We start from the raw sequence: 22,801 nt of genomic DNA, 5'->3' as shown, positions 1-22,801 counted from the left end.
CCGAAAAGACCTCTGTGTGTGTGTGTGTGTGTGTGTGTGTGCGTGTGTGTGTGTGTGTGTGTGTGTGTGTGTGTGTGGAGACGGAGGATAGACAAGAAGACAGAGAGAGAATATCACTGCTTGCCCACGGCAGTATCCAGGTCCCTACTAGAAACAACCACCGGAAATTATTTCTGCTTTCAAAATAAAAGCTTAAAACGATGAGAAACGCTGGCAAGACAAAGTTCAACGCTGTTACAGATGCACATGCGTGTAAAAGTGACTTTTTAGATATGATTCAACGTTTATTTGATTGATTAATATGCGCCAAAGCTCCGGGGGGCGGGTGGGAGAGACCATAGAGCATCACAAAATACAGGATCCTCATAGAGCCTTTATTTTGTGTTTGACTTTCAACTTTGACTTAAATGGCATTTTAAACGAGCCCTGAATCATTATTGCTAACTAACTTTTCATTTGTACTCGATGAACATGTGGCTTTTAACCCTTCATATTATTCGGGCTTCTCGAGAATTCCCGCAGTACTCGTGGATCATCTTATTTTGAAAGAGTCGAACGCGGAAGCCATATTATACGCTGCCTGACCGGTGAGTAGTAGGAGCTACCCTCCTCTCTGGCTGATCACTCGCTCCGAGGACGTGTGGATGTAACTGTGCAGTCCGCCGAGTCTCAGTGGCGCAGGACAGGACAGTCGCCACGCCTTCAGGGACGCTCTTTTTAACGGCCCAACCTTGCGTTTGTGTCCGCTGCACACCGGTACGAGCCTGTGCGGGACATTTAACAAGCAACTGTAAACACTGTACTTAACGGCAACCAGGCGGTGTGCCTCTGGAGTCCGGCTTCACTTCTCCCAGCTGATGCCCAGCTGCTTCTAAACCCTGATTAAATTGGGAATAACCAGCACCGGAGCTTATATCGATTTGACATCGGATACAAGTCGGATCAAAGATGAGGATCAAAGTGTAGTGCTGGTGAGTGGCAACAATTACAATATTATCACTCTGAAATATTGAAATTGCGCTCACGCCCACAGCCTACGCTCGCGCCAGCGTGTGGGCTATTGTGCGTACGGGTAGGTGTGTGTGTATATATGTGTGCGCGCGCGTTGTAATCAGACAGATTCCCTACGAGGACACTGTGTCGTCATGATAAGAAGTTCAACTGGAGGCAGCGATGACATCACGATTCCTTATCGCTGTAGAGGTACAGCAGCGTCGCTTGCATCACTTTACTACGATGGAAACATCGCAGATGTGTGCCGTGAGTCAGCGGCGTGCTCGTCTGTTTAAAGGCGTGAAAGGCTCCGGCTCTATCTTTTTCTATTTTAATAGAGCGCTGTCACTGCGTCTTCACGACACGTTCATGAGCGAGAATGCGTGCGGGCAGGTGATAATGTGGTATTGGAAACAAAGACAGCAGCCGCTCATAAGTGAAAAATGTCACGGTGTGCTGTGCGCTGATGGACTGGGTTTAGTTAACATGCAGTTATTAACTGTGTAAACTTGCTGCTGATTATTCTCAGACAAAATACACCCTTAAAAAGTGCCTTGGAGGGAGGGGTGTAGGAGAGGGAGTAAACGGGTGTGGTGGTGGCGGCACTGTTGACATTTACTCTCTTCTCCTTGGAATGAAAGGGGAAAGGAAAATGAGCCTCCAGTAGGTGGTAAGTAGCCTTGACACACAAGGGATGATGCAGCAACTCGGACAGCTAACCAAGTACAAACCAGAAGGGTTTGTTGTCCGTCTCTCAGCAACTCAATGCAAAAGGGGATGAGAGTAAAACCGGTTCTGTCGACTAACCAGTCAGGTGGGTGAGCCAGTTTTGCAATTCAGCACCACACTTTGATGTGTCTCTCATCCAAGTCTCAGCAGCCAGACTGCATCTCCTAGTCCCCCAGTAGGAGGGAAACACCATAATCTAGGGGTGAGATTTTGTGACCATACCTTCTCTGTGTGGACTTTCAGGAGGCACCAGCAGACTCTGTCTCCTCTCTGTTGGCACATGCTCTGCTTTGCCCTTCCTCTGTTTATCACTCAGCCCCACTGAAATGTGTTTTCCTCACTTTTACCCTCACTGGCACTGTTTGCATTTGTGTGCCATGTTTGCTGAACCAGTGCTTCAGTTCATTGCTTCTCTGCCGTCTAGCATGTCATCCATTTTGGATAAATGGTGAATTATGATTTTTAGTCCCGCAGCATCATTTACACCCTTTGACTTTGCTCTCCATGATCAGGACCTCCACTCAGCTCTTTGTTCCATCTCCTCTGTGGGTTTACCAATGCAGCTGACCTTGTCTCTGCTTTGCCCATATATAGGCCTGCTGCCCTCAGCCAGAATGTGTTTTTATTTATTTATTTATTTATTTATTAATTGAACTGACAGCTTGCCCTCGCTGTGCAGTACATGGGGGAGATGTACAGATATAAGTCACTGGAGCAGGGGTCTGGCAGAAGTCACCGGTTACATAGATTAAAGCTTGTGTTCCCTCCAATTCAGGCCGAGCCTGCAGAGGATAACAGGTGTGCTGCTAATGAGGGCATCGTTTGGTCTAATGTGAGACTGAAAGAGACAAATTCTCAGACAGTGAGGTCTGTGTATAGGTGTAGAGAGAGACAGCAAAGGGAAAGGCAGGTTTTCTGTGGTAGCAGGTCAACGGGGAGGTAAATGCAGTCGCTGTTAGTCTGGTAGCAATGACAGCTTTATCACCACCGCAAGGTTTATGGCTGTGTTTGTGTGGGGGAAGGGGATCTGTGTGTGTGCCTGTGTGAAGTGCTGTACTATACTGGTATGATGGAATTCCACTACTGTCCTGTGACGGAGCAATGCAAACAGAAACCTGCTACATCTGACTGCCAATACTTAAGCAGTAATAAAATACTCAGACTTCTTCATGTAGTCATTTTTTATTAAATGGGTGCTGAGTTATTTACAGTGGGATTGGCTTCATGCTCCTGTAGCACTTGCATGGATGGATGGATGATCAATCAGTGAAAATTTTTTCTTTAATGTTTTTTCATCTTAAGCCAAGATGAATTTAAATTAATTGTATTACTAAGTTTGTTATAATTTTTTGTATATTATGAACATGAAACGAGTTATGATCGTCCAAAAAAACGGGAATGTAGAAAGATGAAACACAGCCGGTTATTTTCACTGCTACTTTGACTAACACTCACACAATGTTCTTGCTAAGTGTTTGCAAATCTCCCCCATTTCACATCGCTAGTGGTGTAGTGTCAAGAATTCGAATGTTTTTTTTCACACCTTACATAGTCAGGACGTGCTCGACTGACAAAGGGACATTACATTATGACGGCCTGTGTACCTGACAGCTCTTGGGATGTCCTTTGGCGACGCAGCAGCTCTGCCGCCGACTCGGAGGTGATGAGACTGATCGTGTTGACAGCTCGTGGCAGATGGAGTTCACATGTGGAGTCACTCAGAACTGCCTGCTCTGTCACCAGAGAGTGAGCGCGAGGACAAACATGGGATTTTGATGCAAGAAGGGGGGTTGTGTCACAGTGGAGATTCAACAGGCATCTAATTACCCCCCAACAGGAGCCTTGACTCCATGGAAACGCTCTGCGCTTTCCAGAGCTGGTATTAGCTGCCTCTACATGGCCTTCATGCTGTCATATGGACAGTATTGATGGTCAATCATAGAGGATTCGACAGGGTCAAAAAAGCAATGAGATATGATTATATGCCTGTTGTGTTCGATAAACAGTGAGCACCGTGATTGCTCCATCAGATATAGGATCTAAGGCATAAAGCGGTGACCGCCAAGCTTCTGCTCACCTGAGAGGTGGCAGGTGTGTCGCAAAATTCAGATAAAGTTCACATTAAATTTTGCTATTAAATCAAGAGTGTGCGTGTTCTTGGAAGTACTGTCTGATATTGATATGTGTTATTTATGCTTGCATCTTGAAGGCAGCAGCATTTATAACTATAAGTAAATGAAGGGCATTTTCTGTCTTTTTGTTCCAGTGACCTACTGTCATTGATGAACTCTAACCTAAATTAGAGACTGCAGCAATATTTCAAAATTTCAGTAAATGTATAAAATAGCTGCTCAACATTTCAGTTTGACAATAACTAAACCTACTGATAAATATTTTCTACCTGCAGTCTCGTAGCTTGGGTTGAGCTTTTTCAGCTCAGTACTTTCCACTCACCATTTATTCTTCCTGTTATATGGAGTAAAGGTGGGCACATCGACCCAAATGTCGATAGTATTGATACCTATGTTGGTATTGGTATAGGATCGATACTAGTGCAATAAGATCGATACCTGGTTTCAGTTTATTTATAGCCTATAGCACATTTGGGGCAGGGATAGCTCAGTAGGTAACGTGGTCACCCCATGATCGGAAGGTCAGGGGTTCGAATCTACTGAACGGCTACCCTGCGATACCCCTGAGCAAGGTACCGTCCCTACACACTGCTCCCCGGGCACCTGATTTGCAGCTGCCCACTGCTTCACTGAGTGAATGGGTTAAATGCAGAGAGAGTAATTTCCCCACGGGGATCAATAAAGTATACATTATTATTATTTAAATAATGATGTCAACCCAAAGTGCTTCAGGGACAGCCATATTTACAAAAAAAAAAAACGTTTCAAAATGCATGAAAAACTGAAATGTTTCTTATTTTGTGTTAACTATTTATTGTGGAGAGTAATTGAGTGAATTGATGGTCACTGAAATGTGTTCAAAATTTGCGACGTCTGTATTGGTACTGATAATATTAGTCCTGTAGTTGGTGCTCGATGGAGTCATTTCTTTTGGTTTGAGTTCCACATGAACAGCTTCTAGCATTTCTTGCTTTACAGTCTGGTTTTACTAGATGTTGTGGGGGTTTTTTGTTTTGTTTTGGGGTTTTTTGTTTTGTTTTGTTTTGGGTTTTTTGGGGGGGCCTCAAATGATAAAACAGTCTTGTTGTTTCATCCTTTAGCAGTAAAGATTTTCTTGCATATTTTAAAAAGTGCTGTGTTTGAGGGTTGCTGAGGTAGCTTGTAGGTATTAAATCGGCTTACACGCGCCTCTCACTCTCAGACGTGAGAGTCTCTCATTGTTTTGCACAAGGGAACATAAATGCAAAGCGTTGCTATGGCAATGATATCACAATATGAGATGCAGCTATTATCCTGGACGACATGATATGGCACAGCCCTACCAAGTACATTGTGCTTTGATAACAGTTGAGCACTACAGTGCACCTGAAGAGGGTAGTAAAGAGAAAAGCTAGAAACCACGGCTTTAATGCACAGTTTAAAATATGTTGCCTGAGGGAAATTCCACTAATCTTTCCAGCTCAGACTGCTGTGTTGGCATACAGTGGTAGATATAGAATCTTTTGGCCTATAGCTATTCTACTTAGTGCTTTACGGTGTTTGTTTGTGTGTATGTGTGTTGTTCTTTTTCTTCTTTCTTTTTTTCATTTATGGACTCGCACACAATTGAATCTGCTGTGCAAGGTGTTTTCCTGCCATAGAGAAACATTTGGGGTTCAGTGTCTTGCCCAAGGACGCTTTGACACATGGAGAGGCCAGGGATTGAGCTGCCAGCACTCTGTGATTAGTGGACAGCCTGCTCTACAAACTGAGCCAAAGCCGCCCCCAGTGTTTGTATAGTGTAATTTGTAGAACCGCCCGTAACAATGAAAAAAGAAGGCAGAAGGTGTGACTGCAAAGTGATTTATTATGCACCGTGTGCGATTCAGTTCTGCCTGTGAGTCCGTTAAGATGCAAAATGACATACAGAGATATGAAATGTTGGGTCCAAATAGCAAAAATGAAACTAACTGTGAATTAATGAGTCTTGTATTTTGGTGTTGCTCGTGTGTAACCATATCAAAATACATGAAGCATGAGCGGTGAACAGACAGCCCCCGTGAAATCACCAAATGCTAATTAGTACGCTTTGAGATCATACATCAGCAGTGACACACAGTGCAGCCTCTGCCTGTACTGGTTGTAATGAGCTGATAGATGTACTTAAACGGCAAAGGCGACGGCCGTGATGAAATTATCAAGGTGTGCTTATTAGATTTGCATCTGTTACTATTTCGCTCATTACCTCACGGTGGTTATTGTGCAGGTTTGATTGAGAGTAATACAACGCTGAGTGGGTGTTTCCATTGGCAGACTAATTTTAAAAAGTGCTTAGTGGCCTATTTAGGTTGCTGCGCATTGGCATTGTTTAATTCAGATTTTCTGTCTGGATGCTTTCAATCACCCTGCGCTGGTTTTCTGTGCTATTTCCTTCCATTTACTTGGTGAGCTGGTAATTTCTCATAAGTAGCACTTGAGGCGAAATTGTGCCTGTTTAGGACAGAGACAAAATCACTCTTGTCTGATTCTCCGCAAAAGTACATTGCATGAATGGTGGCTGCAAATTGACATATTATGACTAACACATGGCTGTTTTTTAAGGCATTGTGACCATTGTGAGTGACAGATTTAGGGCACTCACAACTCAGCCATGTGCTATGTGCTCACTAAGAGCCAATCTGTGCTCAACTCCAATTATCTCTACATAATATGATAGATTGACCGGGCCCATCATGTCAGAGACCTTCAGCTTATTTTAATACACGATTTTTATCCTCAACAATCCAGAAGTGCGCTTCATGCACGCGTGAAATGGTTTGAAAGTGGAGTCTGTGATAATGGTGCTCAACCTTTAAATTTGGAGGGTTTGGGTTTTTTTTTTCACCCCTCACAGTTGATGGTTTTTTGCAGTGATGAACTTGATTCCATCTAAATGTAAATTTTACAAAGGTGACAGTTTGACTTTAGAGATTAGTTGTCTGCAGTTCCTCTCGTGCTATAGGTTTAGCAGCACTTCTTGGAGGACAGTAAGAGGGATCGTTGTTTTCATAGTGAGTGAGTGACTTCACTTGGACTTGGATGGACGTTGACTGTCTCGGGCTCTTGTGAGCACGTATGCAAACAGAAACTCCAACACTTGCGTGGAAACAGCTGTGTCCGAACTCGCTCAGGAATGAGGATGGGAACACACACACAAGCTGTTTTCATTAAAGAGATTTCCCAGTGAGCGTCAATGGGACTGATGGAGCTGGTGGGTGTGGAACAGGTGCCAGAATATTAGTGTCACTCCACTTAGACACTTAAGGGGAATTCCACTGAAAGGGCTTTGGGGAGTGTGTTCCTGTTGAGCCCTGACTGTGATTTTTTTTTTCCAATCCCAGTCAGGCTTTTATCAAAGGAAAAAAAAGACAGATGAATGGGTGTGTAACCAGAATGCCTTCACTGTAACTCGATCCTGAGCTTGGCCGCTACGTGGGTGCAAGTGTGCATGGATATGTTTTCTTAAGATACAATGTACTCGATTGTCTTCAGCTCCTCAAATATGCACACACACCATTACCCAACAATAGTGCGCTGGTCTGGTTTTGTTGCAGCGTGTGTAGTGACGTGTGGTATTTTGCGGTCTCTCTGTTGTCAGCTGTGCCAGGAGGTTGCTGTGCAGCTCAGCAGCCAGTTTGGCTCAGTCTGTGTACCTCGACATTCGGCCTGGACGCCAGTACACTTATTCTTGGGCTCCTGTAGCGACTGGGGATGATGGCAGAGGCAGAGGGCCAAAAAAGCCTCCCATGCCAGGAGCTCCCACTGGGAGAGCAGGCTGCTGCAAGGCCATCTGTACAGGCGTCCCGACTGGGAGCATTCGAATCTGGGGCGTGGAGCGGGAGATAAAGGAGGAGGAGAGTAAAATAGGGGACATGTGCAAGGGGAAGGGAAGTGAGAGGCTGCATGACAAAGAGGTGTTTACTCGCTTTTAAGCCTGTGCCATCCTGAGAATACTCATCATTTCAGCTTTCAAAGAATTCGGTAGAAAATTCAGGCCAGAGCTTTAATACTCGGAGGAGCACAAAACAGTGTCAATCCCAAAAATACGCAAGTATCTGCTTTTTTAGAGCACTATCCCAAAATAGATGAAGTGTTGAAGCTGTTCTGTGTTAAAGGAGTTAACATGTGGGTCCGAAATTAGTTGGTGAGGAGGAAGCCTGCAGAGGACAAGATTAACACTGATAGAGCCAAGACTGTTTGCAAACTTCATTTGGATTAGTATCAGCATCTTGAGCGAAAAAGGGGAAGCACTTTTTGTTATATATTCTTTCGACTTTCCTTCAGCTGTGATCTCCGAAACCACGAAGCAATGACAGAAGCAAAACAAAACGTTGCTGTAGCACCCATGCCGGATACTTGATGTGCTTGCTTTCAGATGATGTGCCGCTTGTCTAAGAATAGCTTTGTATCATGTAATCGTTTCCGTCTTTCTTCGTTGCATTTCTCAGTATCGGTGCAATGTGTTATAGATATAAGGGGCCCAAAAATCAAAGATGTGCTTAACTGCAAATTGAATGCTGAAAATAAAAAGTGCTTAAAAATGAAAGTGTTTTAGAATTCTTTTGCATTAAACAGCAAGTGGTTAGTAACACAAATGGGTATAAAAATAACTTCCCAGTAAAGACTTGTTCTTTCTAAACTACCGATGTAGAACACTTCTTTGTCAAAGGCTGTGTGTGCAAACAGTTCAACGGCTTAAGAATAATGTTTATCAGTGTAAAACTGCAAAAAAGGGTTTGGCGGCTAGATCACGTGGTGAAGGTCCTATTATTTAATGCTGAATAATAAATGGAAGTTTCAGAGCAGAGTGTTCGGGCAGCGTCTTGCTTATTTTAGCAAGGTAATGCACATGAACATCAGCCTTCATATTAACATATGACCTTGTAAAAGAGTTCAGCTCCTACCCTGCCTGACCTGAAGCTTTCAGTTCTTTTAGTGTTTAACTGTGGACAATTATAGTAAAATATTGAGATGCAATGAAGTGAGAGAAAATTTATTCTGGTTTTACTAAAAATATGCTAAACATAATGACATTTTTGTATTTGCCGTAGCAGATAGAGGCACAACTTGCCACCAGACAACTGTTCAGCCCTCCAGGCCAGTGGGACGCCCTAGAGAGCCAAAACACTTTAAACTACAGCAATGCCATAATAGGTCCTCACCTGACTCCACTCACTTGTATGTGGCTTGAATGATACTGTTTAAGCAAGCCTATTGGTAACCATCCATCTATCTTCATCCGCTTTATCCGGGGCCAGGTTGCGGGGGCAGCAGCCTAAGCAGAGAAGCCCAGACCTCCCTCTCCCCAGCCACCTCCTCCAGCTTATCCGGGGGGACACCAAGGCGTTCCCAGGCCAGCCGAGAGATATAATCTCTCCAGCGTGTCCTGGGTCTGCCCCGGGGCCTCCTCCTGGTGGGACATGCCCTGCCTATTGGTAACGATGAAAGATAATCAATGAAAATGAAGTTCTCCTTCTTGGAGTGAAAATGGTTAAATGTAATGGTACAAAAGGAATAATGTTAATCTAGCCTCAGCTTTAGAGGAGAGGCACTAGCATCAAGTTGTTTCTTTTGTTTGCCTAGCATGTTGCGCTCTGGACATGTTTAAAATTATTTATCACACAATCGTGAGGGGGGGCCCCCCTGTGAATTTTAGCCTTGGGCCACAACAGCCTGTAGAATCGCCACTGGTCAAGGACATGAAATCAGCTTTGAAAACACTTACCTGGAACATATTCAAGTGTCTGGAAGAATATTGTTAGGCTGAGATAAAAATGTTGCTTAGGACTTTGTACAATCAGTTAGCTAACGTCAGAGGAAAATATTGAAAAGTGTTAAGATTCGTTTCTGTATTGAAAGGAAAAGAGAAATTTTTGCTCAGACGTGGATGCGTTTGTATAGTTAAGCATCCCGCTTTTATTTAAGCGTCAAGAGCCAGACTGTTTATTTTAATATGCGTGTGGGTGTTGACCTATAGACAAGTTCCTTGTCTTGCTTGGGTGATGACTAATAATCATGAGCAGCAGAGGTAGTGTTTGCCCTAATAGAAGTAAGCAGAGTGACCTCAAAGCTGCTTCTGCCCCATCAAATAACCCCACCTCTTCTCATTTCACCCTTGACCCACTGATGGCACAGATTTTTCTCTTGTTTTTTCTCTTGAAGAACCCTCCTCAGTCTGAACGTAGACCGGTCTCTGATGCTGCTCGTCCATCAACCCCTCTGTGAAAGAACATATTTGCACAGTTTTGTCACCACTCACCTAAGCAGGAAGACACAAGAACAGTAGGTGTGACCAGTACTCTTCTTTTTTTGTTTGTTTTTAGTGAAACAGGTTTTACAGAGAGTGTTGTAGAAATGATTGCTACGAGGCAGCTGATTAACAACAAAGAAGCAGTTTGACAGCTAAACTGGCTGGTTATGTCAGGAATGCGTTTGATTCATCAACACATGCGCTGCTTGACAGCCGAGGTGTTGTCGAAGATTGTGTGGCCGCAGACCGTGCCACTCTGTTAATCATAATGGAACAAAGGAGGCAGATCTCCTGATGACAACGATAGCAGCCTAACCAAATCACACAACAACATGCACACATGCACACAGGCTGCAAGGGCACAGAACAATGACACTCCCCCAGCTGTCTAGACTGAGTGCAAGGCTACCGTAGATCTCGGGGGGGGGGGGGGATTAAAGCACACATCACTACACTCACCTGTTCTTAGCTACATGTTTCTCAATGTGTTTTTTTTTCATGCAGCGCTGACACAGTGTGACAGGCGCAGAGGGGGTTGCGTGTAGCAGGAGCTGTGAAAACAAGTTATACACAGAGTACAGCTGTGGATGACTTCTTCACACTGTAGAAAAAGCGGTGTAAGCAATATGGCTTAGAGGGGGGGGAAAAGTGACATTTTATAGGAAGTATTTCAGTTTGTTAGTCATAAGACTTTGTGTTAGGTAAGCTGGTCTTCCCTTGGAGTTTCCAAGCGGGGATGCATTTTAGAGGAAGTTTAACTGGGATGGCGTGAGGTGACAAACAGCTGACGGTGCCGGTTGTTAGCTAATGTAAAGCAAACCTTATTATTTGTTGCTCTTACTGATGTTATTGAGTCAGTCTCTGCTCTTGCTGCTGTTTCACTGCAAGCCCTACTTTTCCTCGGTTGTCTCTTTTAGTTAAATTGGCCATAAAAGTTACATAGTCTGTCTTTCACTTTTATGTCAGTACTTAAAGTTGCACCGCTGCAGGTTTCACTACTACTTCGAACTCACACATCACTACCTCAACCCTAAAGTCCTTTCGGGTTACCTTCACTGTCGCAGAAAAGACTTTGCTTTCGGCTTGTCCATTTAAAAAATGTACACATTGGCAGATGAGCCGCCTGACTGACTGAAACTGTGAGGTATCGACTGACAGACATGAGGAGCTGTGATGAAATAATGACTCAGAGCCTGAGAAGTGCTGGAGGGAGGAGTAGGAGGCTGAGGAGGAAGCAGTGGGGAGAAATACGGAGATGGGAGATTATCACATGCGATACGGGGAATCATTGACAGTGTGAGCACGTAGTATAAAACTCGCAGACACTGCTATACATGTAGAAAGACAAACACAGAGACACAGAGTTGTGTGAGCGTTTGTGTGCATGAATCATTTTTAAAATGCCAGATTTAGTCACCTTGAACTAAGCAGATATTGTCCTCCTGTCAGTCTTAACATAAAGGAAGTTTTCTTTAGTAACCATAAAGCTTCACTCGTGTACTTTAGTCCTTTATCCTGTTCTCTGTGGCTCGATGTTATAATCCAATCTGCAGGATGTCACTGCAAGGACACCCCGGTCTTTTCTAGACAGAGCCAGTAACTTTTATGAGTGAAAAACAAGTCAAATGTAATTTAAGGCAATTTTTTTTAGCATTTTTTAACAATATTCATTCATCCTCCATAATCTCTAACTGTACAATTTAAACTCAATTTATTCACCCACTGTTATTTATAGAGCTTTAGTATTTAGGCTGATGAGTCTGAATCAGATGTACAGTGTTTTGGTTGGTTACACACCCCCCCCCATTGCACAAGAGCCAAGATCACTCCACTGATACGCAGACGAGATGTCGGCCTTCTCTAACCACAACATATATTAAAAGAAATATGGCTTTGGGTGTCAGTGGTGTAAGTAGGAAGGAAGGCTCTTTAAAACGCTTCTCAGAACTCCCCATCCCCCAGCCTTTTGTGAGCCTGTCTGTGTGTGTTTGTGTCTAGGTGTGCACAAGTGCATAAATAAGTGCCCGAATGTAGGGGAACAAGGAGGACAAAGGAAAGCCGATCCACTCGCACAGGGAACTTGAAATATGATCTGCATTTGTGCATGGCACCGTGCGTTTGACCTTTCAACCCAGGGGGACCCACGATACTCACTTATCGGGGCGGCTTGTAGAGGTCAGCAGAGGATGAAAGTATGGCCGAAGACATTTCCTTCACTGTCTTAGGATGATCACTAATATGGACGAACATGCCGTCTCTCATTCAGTTTACGAAGGACTTCTTCTGTGTTAGTACTAATGTGTATGTGTACGCACATATACATACATACTTTACTATGTGTTCAGGTGTATATTTAGGCCAAGCTGACAATAGACAACAGGAAGAGTAAGTCGTGTTTGGTATGGTATGTTGTTGTGCTTGAGGTTTCAGTGTCAGCGTGCAGGTTTTTTGCTTTTATTGTGAGTTCTGCAGGCAGAGATCTTTTGTAAAACCAAAGCAACTTTGAGACTGCAGGTTTTCGAGGTGGATGTGGAGCTACGGGTCATTTTAGTTGCTGTCAGAGAGCACAGGAGCTATTCCCACAGAAGAGTTGGATGAAACTATAAAATGTAATTAACTATTAATGGCTGTCATTTTTTTAAGCTGGGTGATGAAGAAGAGCTCTTTTGTACTGCGAGTGACATTATGGTATCACTGCTCTAGCTTACACCACATTAAGCGTTCCTTTCCACTAGAGCTGCAGTGTTGGTCCACTGAGGGGAAGAGCCTGTTGAATTTTTAAAATGTGTAAGCCAGAGCCTTACAAAGGCGAAGGGATTCATTTCAGTGGTGGAGACAACATGATCAGCCTCCACAGTGACTGTGTGACCTGTTTTCATTCTCACCTCTGGCTTGTCAGCGTGGTAGGCGGGGCTTGTTGTTTAGGAGAGGTATTCTGTATCATCTGCCATTAACAGGCACTCATCAAGTGAGGGGAAATAAGAGTCTTTGCACTGGAAAATAAGAGTGAAAGCGATACATTAGGAGGATGCACAGAGGATCTAAAAGAGACAGAGAAAATGTTTGGGTCCAGCAGGTCAACTGGAGTGAGTGGAAACAAGCAAGATGCCAAACTGGTTTATGTAATGATGATTAAGCTTCTCAGGGCCAGGTGAATCTCTCAGTGTTTCACAGTATAGACAGATTTTAATCTGGTTTGTGTGGCAACATTTCTGCCTGATGCACCAGCAGCAACTGGCTGTACTGGTTACCTAGCGCTGAAGAGGCAATGACCTGGAGATGGATTGGAAAGTAAGAGGGCGGGGCTTGTGTTTCTGTGTCCTTGAATGTACACATGAGATTAAATGGTGCAAACCTTGAATTAAACAAACAAACTGTCTTGCTTACATGGCTGTACCAGAGACCTTTATGAAAATGAAATGAATGACTTTTCTAAATCCCAATTTCATCCCTTTACTTCATTCATTTGGTGTGTTTGTGTTTATATTCTAGTCAGGAATGCCCCAGACTGCGTGCTCAGGCACCATGTTTACCACTCCCAGTGGCTTCAGCCCTCATCTGGCCTGTGCTGAGCCTGGGGAGGAGGAGGCCCCACAGGAAGGCCCGGGGCCGGGGCCTGGGGCTTGCCTCTCCGATGGGCCGCCCATCACTTCTGCCTCCCTGGACACCCTGATCCAGAACCTGGTGCCCACTGCCGATTACTACCCCGAGGTAAAATGAAATGTGCTGCAGTCACTGCTGCTCATCATGTTCCCATCAGCCTCAGAGTCCATTTCACTTTATAGTCATAGTAATAGTGCTGCTGATTAGATTATTAACCACATGTCTATGTTTAAAGTGCTCCTCTGCTTCTTTTAATGACAGTAAGCTGCAGTGGTGTTTATTGATGTGGTGAGAGTGTCTTAGCGAATGTCTTTTTACGTCCTTTGACAGAAAGCCTATGTGTTTACCTTCTTGCTGAGCGCTCGTCTGTTCATTCCTCCTCCGGAGCTGCTGGCCAGGGTGTGTGAGCTGTGCATCAAACAGCAGCAGCTGGATCAGAGCCCACTCGATACGGTCAGCACTGCACCACACATAAATACATATTCCCGCGTATGAAAAGCATTCAGGCGTACTTATCTGCTGCATGTGAGCATCTTAATAACCGCTGTTTTTCCCTCCACTCTATGCAGGTGTTTTTGTTTCTATGATGTTATAAAGCCAGTTGTAAATCTTTCTCACGTCGTTAACAACAGGCAAAAGTACGCAAGTTTGGCCCCAAGATCCTGCAGCTGCTGACAGAATGGACAGAGACATTCCCGTCCGATTTCAGGGATGAAAAGATGGTCGGACACGTCAAAGACATCATCCACAGGATAGCTCCATGTGATGAGGTATTATGTCCAACAAGTCCAATCATCTTCACTTAATATGTCCTAAGATTTTTTTTTCCAGTTTTGAAAGGCTGTAAATTTTCAAACAGGATAGATTAACCAATAAAACTGGACAAAAAACACTGGATAAAAAGCATCTGCAGTGAAAAATAGTCCGATGGGGAGCTAGATTTAATTATTGTCACTGCGGCTGTTGATGAGGGAGTCAGTGTAGGGTGAACACATACAGCCTAACTGTTATGCAGTCTTACATTACATGAGGGAGGAAGGAAGGATATTACAGGAGTGGCTCTATCTGCAGCCTTGGGGGGGGGATAGAGGGAAGGAGACGGATGGAGAAAAAGGGGAGAGGGTTGGGATGCAAGGGCACAGAGAGCCGAAGAAAAGGTATGGGAGTGGGAGTGGAACCATAGTGAGAAATGTAGGGAGGTGAAGGGAGGATAGTAAGGAAGCAGGAAAGACAGGTGGTGATGAATGTGCTGCTATTTAAAGCTGGCTGTCTGCACTACGGGTGTGTGTGCATACATGTGGGAGGTGTGGCTCTGGGTCACTTGTGAAACAGACTGACCTCTTTGAAGCCCTCGTGTCGAGCGAGGAACACCAAAACAAACATTCCCAGGCAGGGCACACAGCACACCTCTGCTTGCACTGCTGAAACTCACAATAAAATGTTTAACATGTCGCTCTCCTCTTCTCTCAAGGCATACTGGAAAACCCTGAACCAGGTGCTGCAGAAACTTAGCCAGAGGCTGTCCCTGATGAGCCAGGGGGAAGAGAGCATTGTCAAGGTCTCCCTCAACGCCTCCTCTGACAAGCTGGTGGCCTTCAAGACCAAGCCTCCGCCCATCCAGAAGGATATACTCTCCATCTGCAACGACCCCTACACGCTGGCTCAACAGCTCACCCACGTGGAGCTGGTAAGGAAGGGGGGGGGAGGGGAAGAGAGAGCAGGATGCGGGTTAGGAAGAGGTCAGGGTAAGAGATGATAACGAGGGTGGACGAGGAGAAGTAGAAAGGATGTCAGCGGAGAGATGAAGGCGGAGGATGGTGAAGCATGGGTGGAGATCAAGTCCACCCATGTCAAGGTCGTAAACATTAAAACACATCAAGAGAGAGGGAACTGGAGGGTGATAAAGATTTTAACAGAACAGTGGAAAGGCAGTGAACGAATTGATGATGAACATAAATCATCAAAATAACTCGCTGGATTTTGACGCCATGTGTTTGATAACCTGACCTTACTTGTCAGCTATTACAGCGCTAACTTCCTTCACAGACAGCAGAACAAAGGGAATGAGAAGATGAACAAAGGATCCGTGCACTGTCCCTCACATTGCATGCTCGGTGCCTTCAGTCTGCTCATGTGTGTCTTCATGTGGACACGTGTATCTCGGGGTGGTTGCGTTTGTGTCTGTGCATGTGAGAGTGTCTGAGTAAGCTTGTACCCTTGTCTGAGCGGTGACATCACCCCTGAAGTCAGTGATGCGCCCGGGGCCTCAAACAAAAGGGATGAAAACTGCAGTGGATATATGTGACCTGACAGCTTCACATGCGTTCACACGCACACATACAAAAGGAAACAGAGATGGGTAGACAGAGAGGCATGCACCAACCACACAGCCTGGATATTATTGTATGTTTTAGCAACATGTTGATACTTATTTAAAGAACTACACAGCTGTGCTTAATGCCACTGTGTGCACGCTTGTGTGCAGCGCTGCTTTGGTTTTGGGTTGCGTCACCAGTTGAGATGGTGCTAATGACTCATTTTGATTTGCACGTGTATGCGACTGCACAGCTGTCTTTTAATAGAGGTGAATATTGTCTCAAGTGTCACTGTGAGGAAATCTGATTCCAGTGAGTCACCTCAGTCAGTCATTACTCGTCCATATTGATTGCCTTCCATTACTGAAATGAAAGAATTATTAATGGGGCTACCCCCGTCGGTGTATGTGAGTGGACTTGTAATGCTCATGTCGTGGGAACATAAATATGTTGCCGCTGTCAAGGAAAGACTTGGTACGATGTTGGGGTTGCTTTAAAGTTCAGGTCAGATTTGTTATGGTTAGTAATTGTTATGGTTGGGGCATGTCTAGGAAAAGAATGAGAGTGAATGTATTGTCCTGCAGGGATGAGTGATTCATGACTGTGTTTGTATTTTCCAGGAACATTTGAGCCGTATCGGACCGGAGGAGTTTGTCCAAGCTTTTGTTCAAAAAGACCCTCTAGATGGAACACAGGTGAACTTTTTTTTAATAAACTGTTTTGCACTAAGCTTGCCAGAGTCTGTACTTAGGTCAATCCTGTAGACTGTAAATAGAAGATGGCGTCCGTTCATTTGTGGACTTGAGTTCCGCATTTGACCATCACCATCTTGGACTCTTCAAAATGGTACAAAGCCATGTTCCAGCTTGGTAACAATAAAGGTGCATCCAAACAGGAAGCAAAGCACTCGTCTCATATTTCTTTGGAGCTAACAGCTGGTCACTAGTGGGCATTGGTTGCCTAGGTAACGTTCCATGTATTTACTACTCTGTTATATTCCTCATTGGTAGTCCCTTCAATCACTTGCCCCAAAGTTGAATAATGTATGTTTACAGTAGGACCTGCTCACTTTGCTTTGGCTGCAAAGTGGTCAAATGCCATTTTCTTTGGTTGACACATCGCTGCAAATTCCTGATGAATTTCGTAAAGACTGCAACGCAGATGATTTAAAAACAGGCTTAAAACAAGCTGTTATTAAAAAATGTCACTGTTACTATTATTATCATTAGCTTCACATTTAGAACCAAAGACTAGATCCATTTTTATGATCTTACAGTCTACAGTCAGACCACAGCATTTGTTTATTTTTGCATATATGGTTAAAATTGTTATTTTGTACGTATCCAAACAAATGTCAGTGAGCGTAAATGTCACAAATGGCAAACTACAGCAAGCGCACACAGTGTGCTCTCTGTGCCCTCTATGTATGACCGCTGAATGCTTCCACTCTCCGTTCCATCGCTGCCACTCATTCACTGATTTCCTTTCATTTTCAGTTATCATCACTTTAACCTGTCTTCACTCCGTTTCTCCTTTCTCTCCTTTTTTTGTGTGCTCTAAATTGGTTCTGTTATTTCTGCTCCAAGATCACCATCTTTGTTATTTGCGCTCACACAGGGGGTCAAGCTTGTAGACGGGAAGCTAATTAATAGTTCAATTCCCGATGGTAGCACTCACTTGTGGTGCGTGTGTGTGTGTGTGTGTGTGTGTGCGCGCGCATCTTATTAAGCAGCCGTGCTTCAGTGACCAGAAGAAAAAAACCTCCAACCTGGAAGCCTACGTGAGGTGGTTCAACAGACTTTGCTACCTGGTAGCGACAGAGATCTGCATGGTGAGTGGAAAACACAACTCAGTTTCAGCCATATTGAAGCCTCCAAAACATTAGAAAGACTTGGAAGCACACTGGGAACAGAACAAGATTATAAACACCTCCCAGAGATCTACTTCAGACTGAATGGGGAAAACCTGGAAATGTCAGTAACACTACAGGACATATCTGGGTGACCATTGTAGCATATATGCATGTTTTTAGTTTATAGATTCTCTTTATTTAATAGTAATTTCAACTGAATTCTACCATAGTAGTAATTTGTTCCCCTAAGTAAGTGGACAGGAGATAAAGGTTTAGTTTTTACAGGGCATTACTGCCCCTTAATGGAAATTTTGTGTTACTGCACTTGCACAGACAAAATTTCTGCCTGTATCTGTATATGTAGAGATAAATTCTCTATGAAAAATTAAGTCAGAATTTTAAAAAATGTTTTGTTTTGGGTTGTTTTTTTGTTTTTTGTCTCACTGCTGCAGCCAGCGAAGAAGAAACAGAGGGCCCAGGTGATCGAGTTCTTCATTGATGTGGCCAGGGAGTGTTTCAACATTGGAAACTTCAACTCACTCATGGCAATTATTTGTGAGTTGTTCATTTTACAATCCATGAGCATTGATTCCCATCTTGTGTTGATAGTTAAAAAATATATATACATTTTCTCTCTCAGCTGGTATGAACATGAGTCCTGTGTCCCGGCTGAAGAAGACTTGGAGCAAAGCTAAGACTGCCAAGTTCTTCATTCTTGAGGTAAACACAGCTATTCACTGTCTAAGAAGTAAAAGACGGGAAAAACTAGATGCTGACGGCGTTTTTGCTTCTTGCCATTTACTCTTGACAGCATCAGATGGATCCGACTGGAAACTTTTACAACTACAGGACTGCCCTGAGGGGGGCCGCCCACCGCTCTCAGACTGCCAACAGTAACAGAGAAAGGGTGGGGCTCAGCAACACATTGACTGATTTCCTCCAAAAACCTGCTGGCTGCAGTTCAGTATTCACTATTTACTTTGCCTTCCTGCCCATTTTCTCTCCTCAGATTGTGATTCCTTTCTTCAGTCTGCTGATAAAGGACATTTATTTCCTGAATGAAGGATGTGCCAATCGGCTGCCCAACGGCCACGTCAACTTTGAGGTGAGGCTGTTTCTTAACCCTGCCTCTCCTCCATTGTTAACCTCATCCTAAACCATTAAATGGTTACTCGCTTATTTATTTATTTAGAAATTTGTCGAGTTGGCGAGGCAAGTTGGCGAGTTCATGACATGGAAACAAGTAGAGTGTCCATTTGAGGAGGATAGGGCCATCCTACACTACCTCCACACTGCTCCCATCTTCAGCGAGGACGGTGAGAACCTGGCACATAGTTTTCATTTACAGTCCAGTTCGCTTGATGCCTCTACTGCTTTGTTCCAGAAAGATCTGAACATCTTACAGTCTTTGTTGCCTTGTATTTTCAAGTTGTCCTCAGGCTAACTTGACTAATCCGCTTACTTTCCATTTAGTGCCATTGTCGGGTCAAATTATTCATTTTTCCTAATTACTTCGGTTTATGACCAAAAGCCTGAAAAACTAATAACATTCTCATCACCCTCGGCTGTAATTTGTTTTAATAGTAATCGGCAAGCGTTACGACGGTGACATTACCGTTTAGCTCAAAGCATCGGTGTCCAACATCTTCACAGCTGCAGACTCTTTAATGTCTCAGCCAAACTCCATTAAAAATAAGACGGCAACCTCCATGTGACTGTTGCAGATGGAAATTGATTGCAAGTAATTGCAGCGACCAACTGGTTGCCCAGAGGTTGAGCGTACAACACTTTCAATCTCTGGAAGACCACTTTTGATTGCAAGGCAGTTCTATAGATTACCTAGTTGGAAGCAAAGGTTTGCAAATAACTGCCATCTAATTTATCAATTTAGACAGATTGTAGTTGTAGCTCTTTTGGACTTTTCTGAAATTCCTGAAAACACACAGTGTCTTTTTTTTTTTTTTTTTTATTTATTTATCTGTCGTCATTATTCCTAGGGCTCTATCTTGCTTCCTATGAGAGTGAGAGTCCAGAGAATCAGGTAGAGAAGGACAGATGGAAAGCACTCAGGTGAGAACACATTAAATGGGAACTGCTTAAGTCTAAATAGACCTGCTTTACTTAATTAACCTTTCACCTCTTTGCTCCCATCAGGTCCAACGTCCTGGCAAAGACATGAGGCAGCAAAGGCAGCTCACCTGCCACCAACAAGGGAGCGTGTGGTCTCTTTGCACTAAACTGAACTGTGAAGGAACCTAACTGGTACTTTGATGTTTTTCTATGAAGAAAAAAAGGGAGAAACACGATGAACAGGATTCATCATGGAGTGTGTAAAAAAAATTAATTTAAAAAAAAGTGAAGTGACTATATTAAGCTATCAAGCAAAATCCCTTTGCAGTTTGCAGGAGGCTTGGTGATGAGGTACAGTATATTGGAGAGCAACAATGCTTCTCCATGTGTGATGTGTGTTTACTCTGTGAAGATGTTTACTACTTTAGAGAGTACAGTTACAGGGAAAACCACTTTCTAAAACAAGAATTCCTATTAATGCTGTTTGTGGTTTTTTTGTATTTGCTCCTCCCACCTCCTTCTCGCCTTCCCTCTTCCCCTTTGCTACAAAGCCTTGTCTAGGTATTTAAATTTGACTTTCTTTTTTTTTTTTCCTTTACTTGTAATGTACTGTAATGAAACATGAAAATAATGTGACGGGCGCTGGCTAGCCCATTTCAACTGTCAAGTTTTATAGGTCTACTGAAGAAATGGCATCTGTGTGTTTTCAGAGAAGATGGACGACAACATGCCTTGAGCATTTTACCACATCTCATCTGACTGTGCGTGATCACGCGTTTGTTCATATTGTCTCTGTCTTGTGCTACACGCTGTCGATCGGAGAAACCTGTTTATGGTTCATCTCTATGTTTTATTTTTATTTATTCTTTTTCATTTTGGGGAAGGTGTCGTGTGGGGATTATCAACCTGTTTTAAAAGTGTTTACTTCTTTTAAATGTGTTGTGCCATCAACTACACAAGAAAACTACAGTAATTGGTCGCTGCATGTGGAGCCAGGCCAGGTGTAGATTGTGTACAGGTGACATTTACCCCTCATCTTTCTGCTCTACAGGAAGTTTTCTCTGACTGATGTTCAGTTGTCTGATATATTTATGGAGATTTCTGTGCTGACAGATGTATAATTTTTATTGTAATGTTCCTTTATTGGTTAGGAAGTCCAACGGCATGCTACGACAGGTGTTCTTAAAGGGGCATTAGAGTATCCACCTTGTGAAGACTGCAACACAGACTTTGTGATGAGGATGCTTTGTTACATTTTGTGGAAGGACGATAATGAAAGGAGGTCTTCTGTCTTGATATAAAGTAAAGAGGGAAACTTGTGCCATACAATTCACTGGTTGTCATAACAATTCAGGTTCCTTTGACTTGAAACGTGTTGTTGAATCGTTTTGTGGGATTGTCACCTTTTTTGGCTTCATTTTTTGTTCTGTGATTCAAGAGCCATTTTGCGGGAGGGGGGTATGGGGAGGGAGGGAGGGACTATGACATGATAAGCTTTTTTTTTTTTTTTTTTTTTTTTTTATTAAATGGTCTAAATCGGTTTCTTTTTATTGATTGATGTCAGTGTTTTCTCTAAAGAAGCACCTTTCCCTCTCTATAACAGTCTGACTTTGATTCTCCCACTTCATTTGTCATCAATAAACTTCCTTTCACTGCAACCCATTCCTCAGATAATTTATTCCAGAGAGCTTGAGATGCGATGTCAAATCAGCCACTCATGGTAAACACGTTTTTGTTTTTTAAATGATGACTGTGCTGAACATGTGCTTTCAACGACAATCGTCTACGTGTCATCAGATCTGCTATTACTTTTTTGGGTTTTCTTTCTTTTTTTTTTAATAATGTGACTGGACTGTCTGGTCCAGTTTTGCATTTTTATTTTATTTTATTTTTGCTTGCACATGCATCGCAGTGTGCCGTTAAATGGGTGGAACGCATTCAGTCTTCTTGGCTGTAACTGCAAAATTTGTGACATGTTCCTTTAAAACCTTTAATAAAACTAAACCATGCTTGGTCTGGTGTCTGTTTGCAGTTGATGTTTATCTGTGATTATGTTTGCTCCACAGTTCAAGGTTTGTGCCTCCATTAAAGTTAGCTCTGGTTTATAAAAAGCACCTTAAATGCCTTGAGAATCTAAATGTCCTACAAGATTTCACCCTCAAATTAAGCTTAAAATTACATTTTGCATTACTAAAATTTTGAGGCAGCCACACGTCAATGTTTAATTTGACAAGGAAGAGAACTGCATACTTTAAATGGTCAAATTCTGTGACTAAAAATTATAAAATGTGTATTTTGGCTTTCAGGTTTATTTAGTCTTAGAGGAAAATCACATTTTTCTGTTAACTGCGTGCATATGCATGTTAGTGGTTATGGTATCTCAAAGAGAAACGGGTACTCATTCACTCATAACATGGCTGTAACAGTTAACTTTGCAAACTCATGGAGCAGCAGTATCTACCCACTAAAAATAGGAAAGTGAGCATGAATAATACATCGCTAAGCTGTCATAGATTAACGAGTATCTGCTAATACGCAAACTTATTTTTAGCCATTCTTGTCAGTGTATTGATGAACTTGTGCCATTCTTATGCCATGACAAGGCAACCGTCTGTCCACGACTCACAAGTAACGCTTCTCCTACACTATTGGTCACAATTTAATAAAATTTACACACAATCAGTCTTCAGCCAAACTGTACTCGAGGTCAAGGTCACATTTGTCATGTTACAGGCATTAACGTGTTTTTTGTGGTGGGTTGTGAGACACATACGCTACTACGTCATTGACTCTCTGGTTTATAGAACCTAATATAGAAAGCACAGAATGTAGTAAACCA

General features: G+C 43.2%; 1 protein-coding gene across 4 annotated transcripts; it reads left to right on the top strand.

Annotated features, from left to right (window-relative positions):
- The first annotated feature begins 638 nt into the window (after positions 1 to 638).
- LOC134640494 (ras-GEF domain-containing family member 1C-like) lies at positions 639 to 21,413 on the top strand. Of its 4 annotated transcripts, none has more exons than XM_063492329.1 (15): positions 639 to 971; positions 10,035 to 10,154; positions 13,615 to 13,833; positions 14,056 to 14,178; positions 14,358 to 14,495; positions 15,197 to 15,412; positions 16,661 to 16,735; positions 17,770 to 17,871; positions 18,345 to 18,447; positions 18,533 to 18,612; positions 18,704 to 18,799; positions 18,902 to 18,997; positions 19,085 to 19,208; positions 19,890 to 19,962; positions 20,047 to 21,413. In XM_063492329.1, exons 3-15 carry the CDS (start codon positions 13,621 to 13,623, stop codon positions 20,069 to 20,071), a joined length of 1,464 nt encoding a protein of 487 aa, XP_063348399.1. In that variant the 5' UTR covers positions 639 to 971; positions 10,035 to 10,154; positions 13,615 to 13,620; the 3' UTR covers positions 20,072 to 21,413. The 4 variants fall into 4 exon arrangements, with proteins under 4 accessions (XP_063348399.1, XP_063348408.1, XP_063348417.1 ...); XM_063492338.1 differs by having other exon boundaries at positions 10,035 to 10,158; XM_063492347.1 differs by lacking the exon at positions 10,035 to 10,154 and having other exon boundaries at positions 17,773 to 17,871.
- Positions 21,414 to 22,801: the final 1,388 nt, after the last annotated feature.

This window comes from Pelmatolapia mariae, linkage group LG2, assembly GCF_036321145.2.
Source record: "Pelmatolapia mariae isolate MD_Pm_ZW linkage group LG2, Pm_UMD_F_2, whole genome shotgun sequence".
NCBI classification, from domain to species: domain Eukaryota; kingdom Metazoa; phylum Chordata; class Actinopteri; order Cichliformes; family Cichlidae; genus Pelmatolapia; species Pelmatolapia mariae.
This window is presented reverse-complemented; position numbering and strand designations above follow the sequence as displayed.